The following is an 8,814-nucleotide window of genomic DNA, read 5'->3' as shown; positions in this document are numbered from 1 at the left end:
GACGGATCCAAATTGCTCCTAAAATACGCTAGCTACAAAAAAATGGTTAAAACAAGAATTGTAGAGAACAACAGAGGTCATTTTACCGTGCTAATAATTTTGACCTTCAGATCAATTTTCAAGGTCATTCAAAGGTCAAAGTCATTTTTTTAAATTAGATATATTTTTGACCTCGGATTCGAAAAGAGCAGAAAATTTTACGTTAAAAATGATATTTAGATTTTTTTCTGAGTCCAAGAAGGTCAAATAAAAAATGATTAAAAACAACTTAAAAATATGTATCTTCTTATTATTTTGTATTTTTAATGTGAACATTAAAAAAATACGATGTCATTTCTTATCAACCGATTTGTCATCATCATATTACGTGACACTCGTTACCGTACCATCTACGTAGGTATGTACCGGTTTATACCAGGTGTAGAAGTATGAAACCGGAATTTTTTTATACAAATAAGACGTCTGTTGTTCGAAAGTGATAAATAATACTTTATTCAAAATAATTTCCACTGTTTTGAACACATTTTTCCCACCTCTCTGGCAGTTTATGAATGCCGTGCCAAAAAAACTTTTCATCTTTTGAAGCGAACCAGTTATCTAGCCATTTTTCCACATTTTCATACGAATCGAAGCGTTGGTTAGCGAGAGCGTGTCCTAGCGATGCGAATCGGACGTAATCGGACGGAGCCAAGTCTGGAGAATAAGCCGCATGCGGTAGTAATTCCCAACTGAACGACTCGATCGTTTCCTTGACCCGTTTTGCTGTATGTGATGGGGCATTATCATGGAGCAAAATGACATTGTGTTGCCTTTTTGCATATTCTGGTCGTTTTTTAGTCAATGTTCGATTTAAATCGATCATTTGTTGTTGGTAGCGATTAGTATTGACGGTTTGACCAGGTTTCAGCAGTTCATAGTTCATAGTTCATAGTTCATAGTTCTTCGTTCCTCACGTCAAAATCACCACTTTTGAATTTTTTAAACCACTCGAAACACTGAGATTTACCAAGAGCATATTCACCGTAAGCTTCGACAAGCATTCGATGTGATTCTGCAGCAGTTTTCTTTAAATGATAACAGAAAATCAATGCTGTCCGCAAATCATAGTTAGTAGGCTCGAAACGTGACATGTTTAAGGTTATACAAAAATATACTAGAGAATGAAAGTTGGGGTTATGTTTGTTGACAATATTCGTCAGCTGTTAGGAGAATATAATAGCGCGGCAGTAGCGGTCTTACGGTCACTAAACTGAACGCTGGCACCATTTATAGGGGAATTCCGGTTTCATACTTCTACACCTGGTACATCAATACTCAGATCCCATACTATATCCATACCATACCGATGCAGAACTCATTGTCCTGGTTATGGGATCTATAGGGGTCTCACGTATTACCATTTTTGCCCTATACGGTACCGTTATATTCCTACATGGGACCACTACGGTCCTACATGGGACCTTCATGGTCCCATACGGGGTACCTATGGGAATTCGCGGCAGGAAACTTACATAAAAAGCACTTGGCGTGCCTTTTTTTAAATATTACATCGATAATCAATATAATATTTTGATAGTGATTACAATAAGAGAACCGTTTGCTTACAAAAAAGGCACGCCAAGTGCTTTTTTGTGTGTTATAATTTTTTTAACATTATTGTATTTCTCTAATTATTTTATTTTTTATTTAATAATATATTATTAAATATACTAATAATATATGTTGATTTTTTTTATTGATATTAACTGCTGTATAGGTATCATTAAAATAAGAGAACCGTCTATAAAAAAAGCACGCCAAGGGCTTTTTGAGTAAGTTATTATAATTTTTTTTAATATTATTGTATTTTTCTAATTATTTTATTTTTTATTTAATAATATATTACTAATATATTAATAACATATTTAATTTATAAATATATTATATAATCAAAATCATATATGTTTATAAAATTTAAAAATGATTAATCATTCGCACTTGGCGAATGTAACCTTTTGATATAATTTCTTTTGTAGAGAGTATATAAAACTGTTTATTATTTTTCAATAGAATATTTACGAAAGTACAATTGATCTGAATAAGATTGTTTTAATAATATTTTTCCAAATATCTTTTGGCTGAGCTTATGTTGTAACGAGCTTATTTATAACGATTTTTTTTGTATAATAGACCTTACGTATCCAATAAGTCTACGAAGATATCGACTCTACAAATCCAACGAGTCGACGGAACGGTATCGAGGAGGATCTAGGATACGATGCTTTTGGCAGCAGTGTTCGAAAGAAGCTTCTGCTGTCGGAGCTTTGGCTTCGGTCAGCGAAGTGCTTCGGAAGACTGCTTCCTTTCGAGGTTTTCACGTCGTCTTTTAAGGCTCATCTACACGACAAGGCGTAAAAGCGCGACGCAAGGGCGCAGACACAAGCTCAAGCGTAAGCGCAAAAAGTCTGCGCCATGCTCGTCTACATGGGAAAGTGCGACGCGTGCGCGAAGCAAGCGCAAAGAACGCGTAGGAAGTGTAGGAACGTTAGATGGTCTGTTTTTTTCAATTGCACTGCTATACCGGTACAATAAGCTAGATTAAAATAAAATATATTTGTCTCACTTTAACTTATGGCACCAGTTCAGCAGTGCAGCTGAAAAGAACAGACCAAGAGTTTCGCTGAGACGCACCGTCGTCCTGTGCTTTGCAATAATAAAGCGTTTTTGTACCATGGAACCTGATAAGGAAAGATTTTTCACTCTCGCGTGCGTCGGAATATATATTGTGCTTTTCCATCATCAACTTTAGCTACACAATACTCAGAGATATTGTGGACGTGACAGACGAAGGAGATGGTGGATTCGACCAGTAAATAAACAAAGGAAACAGCAAGGATTCTACCACAATCTTATATCAGAAACCCAGTTGGCAAATCATGAAGAATTTTTTGCTAACCTTCAAATGTGGCCAGAACAATTTGAGTTTCTACATAACATAATATGTCCATTGCTTGAAAGGCAGACAACTGTAATGAGAAAGCCTCTGCCATCGAAACTAAGGCTAGGAATGACATTGATGTGAGTATAGACTATAAAAAATTACTTTCATATTCAATCTTTGTAACATTGTATATAAGAAATTATTTTATTGTTGTGTTTTTACATGTATGCTCAAATATTGCGTAACTTTCTTTCTAGGTTTCTTGCTCAGGATGGAACAGTCCAAAGCCTTCATAATAAGTTCCGTGTTGGTAAGAGCACAGTACATCAGATCATTAAAGAGACCTACAAGGCAATATAGGAGAAGCTGAAATCTATTTACCTGCCTCAGCTGACCAGGAAGGATTTTAAAGGAATTGCTGCACAATTTTTTGATCTATGGCATCTTCCTAATTGTGTGGGTGCTATTGATGGAAGACATATGCGCATTAAAGCGCCACCTATGTCAGAAAGTGAATTCTACAATTACAAAGAATTTTTTAGTGTTGTTCTTTTGGCAGTAGATGCCCATTACAAATTTACTTGGGTAGATATTGGACAGTATGGTAAGTGTGCTTCCTACTATTGGCACTACTTAAAATATCAAATGTCAATTTTAAAGGATCTGGTTGCAATTATATCTGTGCATTATGTATGTTTTAGGATCCATAAGTGATGGTGGAGTTTGGTCAAATTCAGATTTTGGACAAGCTTTGGATCATGGCGAAGTTGACCTACCACTGGACAAACCTCTTCCTGGAACTGACGTCGTCTTCCCACACTTCCTTGTGGGTGATGAAGCTTTCCCGTTAAAGAAGTATCTTATGCGTCCCTTTCCTGGAAGGATGCATCAAGTGTTGCCAGATGAGCAGCGAATTTTTAATTACCGCCTAGCTCGAGCACGGCGTGTATCAGAAAATGCTTTTGGCATACTGACTATGTGGTGGCAAGTTTTGAATTCACTTCTAGTGTGTTCTGTAGAGAAAGGCGAAGATATTATCAAAGCCTTGGTGTGTCTGCACATGTTAATGGACAATGAAGCTAATGATTACATAAACCCTGTACAACTGGAGTTGGAGCTACAGGATGGCAATATTCAGTCAGGAGCTTGGACAAATACTCAAGTGACTGAAAATTACTTTCAAAGACTTGGTAAAGTAGGAGCCAATAGGGCAGCTTCGATAGTGAATGGTATGAGACAACACCTTGCTGAATACCTAGCCTCAGACATAGGTACTACTCAGGCACCCTGGCAATTTGAGCGAGCATTTCGAGGTACCCGTTTGAATTTACCGCAGTAAATTCAAGTTCTTGGAAAAGGAAAATTTCAAAGGCATTCAACTGAGCAGTTAGATAATAAAACCGAGTGAGAAAGTGGATTGTCAAGAATCGACGAATGGAATCATTACGAAGTAACATGAAGAATTTATATTTTATAATGATAATCCCTTTTAGTTATTTCGTCCTCAGTCAGCTGATATATATAAAGAAATAAAAAAGAAAAGAATTAGGATTACCAAGTATAGTAAGTAATGGGTAATTTCTGTAAAAAAAAAACGTTAATAAAGGAGACACAAAAATTAAAATTTCTTAAATTGTGATATTGTTTTTATTTATTAAAAATTACTGTATTAGAAAATATTGATAGCATAGATAACATTTTTCACTCCTTCGTTTCTATATTTCCTTTATATAAAATTTATACTCGTTATTTTATTCGATAAATTTAGTTTAATCTATTTAAATATCGTTAAATATACACTCAATCGATGTATTTTCATAAAAGGAAAAATTTAATTAAACAAAAGTATTGCTCAGCGTTGCAAAATGAGATATTAAATATACATCTTTACATTCAACAAAATAAAAAATGTTTACACTCCTTAATATATTTAAACTTAAAACTGAATCCTCAATTAATATAAGTAAAAGAACATACTTCGATATTTATCACAGAAAATAAAATTAAGGGAAAAACCAGTTTTCTTCTTGCTAAACAAATTAAAATAAACAAAAATCTTCAATGAACATAAAAATAAATATTTTGGTACCTGTAGCAAAAATAAAATATTACTATGGAATAACTATTACATATGGAATAACTAAACAAAAGAAAATTAAATTTAGTATTTGGCTATCACATTTGCATTGAACCAACGTTCATACATTTAGTAATCAACACAGGAGTTTCACAAGAAGTTTCAGATTCATAGTCCCCTGAATGTTTTTTAGTGTATCCTTTCACAACTGCTACCATATCCATGACACATGACACTCGTTTTTCCTCAGGTACACTGCTAAGTGCAACAGCTACAAAACCTAACATTGCTTCTATATCTGATGACATATTGGGGCGACCAGGACAGGATGCTGGCTGCACTGGCTGTAATGGTCCAAACCTTTCAAGGGCTGCACCCAGAGATGCAGCCAGAAATGAAACATCTTTTGATGATTGAGAAAGTACGTCATTTGTCTTCTCAGAATCCCGCTTCCTCTTTTTGATAGGATCCTTTGGAGGTACTGTTTTGGCCGGCTGAATAGAGGCTGTCATGGTTTTTAGAATTGCTGTTGAGGCGGTACTTTCTGATGCTTCCTCAATTGCATATTCCTTTCCTTCTGTCTCATAGGATATGTTGGTTCCAGTTGTATTAGTTTTATCTGAGTCCGAACCTATCACAGTAAACAACCATCTTCTATGAAATTTCATTATGGAGTTAAAAGTAATATTTAGTTGAAAAAAAATTTTGAAAGACTTACTGCATGAAGGAGATGAGCATAAGTAATTGAAGTCTGGGTTCGACATAGGCGAAAGTGGAGATTGTTTGTCTAATGGAACGTGAAGTGATTGTTTGCCTAATAAAATAGAAAATGCAAAGAGAATAATTTTGCTGATTTGGTGATGCAGATAAAAACAAACTAAAACAAGAGATTATTGCTTACCTTGAACAGCAGATAACTGAGATTGAACAACTGAGGACTGAGGTCGGACAACAGGTGGTTGAAAATTTGAAGTTCTGTAAAAAGTCATACACCATTTAACTTCTGATTAGGTTTAATTAATATAAATGATACATACTGTCTGGCTATAATATGATCCGCAAGGAACAGAAGATCATTATAAAAGATCCAAGTAGACTGGTAGGTAGGCATGCCAGCCCCTGCTCCTGATCTTGGCATGGACATTATGATCTTTTTTCTTTCCTTTCCAAACTTTTCATGGAGACGATGGAAAAGTTTTTCTGCTTGCAGACCTGAAAATGTAATAAAATCAGACTGTGTAATTGTTATTTTTCTATAATTTATTTACATTGAAATAACTGTAAATTTATTTTCATAAATATTTAATCAATGCTATATTATTAACATTAAATATTTGTTAATATTTTAAATATAAATATAAATTAATCTTTAAAAATCTATTCTTTATATTAACCTAATCTGTACATATAATTCAAATTTATTTACCAGTGATTTTTGGAGTCATCGCTGCTCCTACACTTGCCCAAGTGAGGGATTTATATTGGCACTTGCTATAGCCTTTGCTTTTTTTTATATATAATTGTGTATTGGGGTACACGAAGTGAATGAATGTACGAATATATATCTCACGTTCTTCTGATACGTTATTCCCTATTGATTCATTACCTTCGTCCTCATTATAATAGTCTTCCTCACTCATGTTTTCAATGTTTACACTTCTTTGAAACAGAAAAGCCGGTAGTGCGTGAGTGACCTAACCATGGCTGCGTTCCGTTTCACGCATTGCGCGCATTTATCTATAGTTCATGTTACATATATTGTAGGCAATGCGCGCATAATGCGTGAAACGGAACGCAACCCATGTATAATATAACCTTTGAAAACCCAGCCTAAACTGCGAAAACAGCCGGCGTAACGCAAGCGCAGGCGTTGGAAATAAAAATAATTAATTAATAATTATTATAAAATAATTATTATAAAAATATTATTATAAAAATAATTATTAATAAATAATTTATTTCCATTGCGCCACTGTGCCGCGCTGCTACAATCACGAACAGTCTCTTTCGCCTGTGCCTGCGACGCCTTTACGTCGTCTTACGCCGTCTTACGCCTTGTAGTGTAGATGAGCCTTTATACAACGATTTTGGTGTGCTTCGGTGTTATTGATTCTCGTGGTAGGTCGGCGGTGTTTACATTTGTTGGTCGCGTATTATATTTTCGTAGCAAGCCGTTAGCTTTGCCTATGTTCGTTAATGTGTGATCGGATGGATCGTTACAAATATATTGTATAGTCAAAACCACATATGTTTCCCTTATAGAAATATCATACTAAGAATCATTGATAATTACTTATTTTCAATATTAAAAATACTGAATAATAAGTAATTATCAATGATTCTTAGTATGATATTTCTATAAGGGAAACATATGTGGTTTTGACTATACAATATATTTGTATAGATCTTAGTATGATATTTCTATAAGGGTTATAAGGGTAAAAACTGAAATGATTAATCATTCGCACTTGGTGTAAATCTCTTGATATCATTATTTTTATAGAGAGTATAAAATTGTCTTGTATTTTTCAACAGTGTATTTGCAAGAGTACAACTGATCCGAATAAGTTTGTTTTAATAATATTTTCTTAAATATCTTTTAGCTGAGCTTTTATTATAATTTATATATAATGATTTCTTTTATAAATAAAGGTTATACCCTCTTTCATATTTCAAGTTGGGCAATTTTATTCAAGAACACTTTGTATAAATATCATTTTTTAAAAGTTATAATTATTTTTAATTGTAATACAATTACTACCCACATAGCATGTAATATTACAGTTATATCACATTTCCATTGCAATATTATAATGAAATATAGCAGAAATATTACTGTAATATTACTGAGATATCACAGTAATATTATAATGTCCGCGAAAACGCATCACATTAATAGTACTGTAATATACCCTTATAGAAATATATTAAGAAATACTGCAAAATATTTCTTTTAAAAAAATATTTCTTTATATTAATAAATATATAATAATATATATAATAATATATAATAATATATTTTCTAAAATTTAACAAATATTTTTTTAAGTTAAGAAATTATATGTAACAAAATATATTTCTTTCATTTAAAGAATTTTTTTCTAATGTACATTACCAATTTAAATTTTGACTTTCTTATTTATTTATTAATTTAACAATTATAAATAATTATATTTATTTTTTTCATGTGCAATATTTATAGAAATATTTACAAAATATTAATTTTTTGTTTACAATAAATATTATGGAAAATATTTAGGTATTTAGATATTTCTATATTTTAATAATATTTTGAATATAGATTTTCATAATTTTTCCTCTCTCTTTATGTATATATATAAGGTGCGCAACTAAGTTCTCGCTGTTTTCTTTTATGAAAATGCAACTTTATTGTGAAAAAATGGTTACAAATGAATCATTCAAAGTATTGCCCATCGCTAGGTACAACTTTTTCCCATTTTTCTGGCAGAGCTCGAATACCGTTACGGTAAAAGCGTTCGTCTTGTGAGGCTATCCGATACGAATCAAGCCATTTTTTGATGTCTTCATACGAGCGGAACTGCTGATCAGCCAGACCATGTACCATCGAACGGAACAAGTAATAGTCGGACGGCGCAATATCTGGGGAATATGGCGGGTGGGGTAGGACTTCCCATTTGAGCGTTTCCAAGTAGGTTTCAACGGGTTTGGCAACATGAGGCCGAGCGTTGTCATGCAGTAGAATCACTTTTTCATGCCTCTGCTCGTATTGTGGCCGTTTTTCGCGCAGTGCTCGGCTCAATCGTATCAATTGAATTCGATACCGTTCCCCAGTGAT

General features: G+C 33.5%; 3 protein-coding genes across 3 annotated transcripts in view; 2 read left to right on the top strand and 1 right to left on the bottom strand.

Moving 5' to 3' along the window:
* LOC116849888 overlaps nt 1-3,290 on the top strand; it is a 6,406-nt gene extending 3,116 nt beyond the window's left edge. The window contains exon 4 of the mRNA XM_032827516.1: nt 3,178-3,290. Coding sequence (XP_032683407.1) covers nt 3,178-3,290 — 113 coding nt within the window. The remainder of the gene's footprint in view (nt 1-3,177) is intronic.
* Nucleotides 2,462-4,557, top strand: LOC116849887. The gene is made up of 3 exons (XM_032827515.1): nt 2,462-3,057; nt 3,178-3,524; nt 3,622-4,557. Exons 2-3 carry the CDS (start codon nt 3,401-3,403, stop codon nt 4,257-4,259), a joined length of 762 nt encoding a protein of 253 aa, XP_032683406.1. The 5' UTR covers nt 2,462-3,057; nt 3,178-3,400; the 3' UTR covers nt 4,260-4,557.
* A 53-nt stretch (nt 4,558-4,610) lies between these two features.
* On the bottom strand, nt 4,611-6,729 carry LOC116849886. The gene is made up of 5 exons (XM_032827514.1): nt 6,424-6,729; nt 6,035-6,209; nt 5,899-5,972; nt 5,716-5,811; nt 4,611-5,628 (listed from the first exon to the last, which is right to left on the bottom strand). Exons 1-5 carry the CDS (start codon nt 6,635-6,637, stop codon nt 5,096-5,098), a joined length of 1,092 nt encoding a protein of 363 aa, XP_032683405.1. The 5' UTR covers nt 6,638-6,729; the 3' UTR covers nt 4,611-5,095.
* Nucleotides 6,730-8,814: the final 2,085 nt, after the last annotated feature.

The sequence above is a fragment of the Odontomachus brunneus genome, unplaced genomic scaffold, assembly GCF_010583005.1.
Source record: "Odontomachus brunneus isolate Ranch 3 - 2012 unplaced genomic scaffold, Obru_v1 Obru_scaffold_127, whole genome shotgun sequence".
Lineage (NCBI taxonomy): Eukaryota > Metazoa > Arthropoda > Insecta > Hymenoptera > Formicidae > Odontomachus > Odontomachus brunneus.
This window is presented reverse-complemented; position numbering and strand designations above follow the sequence as displayed.

Excerpts from the sequence above, each read along its gene's own strand:
- LOC116849886 (XM_032827514.1), bottom strand. The coding sequence starts at position 6,637 with ATGAGTGAGGAAGACTATTATAATGAGGACGAAGGTAATGAATCAATA. Across the intron at positions 5,973-6,034 it reads GATCATATTATAGCCAGACA|AACTTCAAATTTTCAACCAC; the intron begins GTATGTATCATT and ends GACTTTTTACAG. Across the intron at positions 5,812-5,898 it reads TCAGTTATCTGCTGTTCAAG|GCAAACAATCACTTCACGTT; the intron begins GTAAGCAATAAT and ends CTATTTTATTAG.
- LOC116849887 (XM_032827515.1), top strand. The coding sequence starts at position 3,401 with ATGCGCATTAAAGCGCCACCTATGTCAGAAAGTGAATTCTACAATTAC. Across the intron at positions 3,525-3,621 it reads GGTAGATATTGGACAGTATG|GATCCATAAGTGATGGTGGA; the intron begins GTAAGTGTGCTT and ends TGTATGTTTTAG.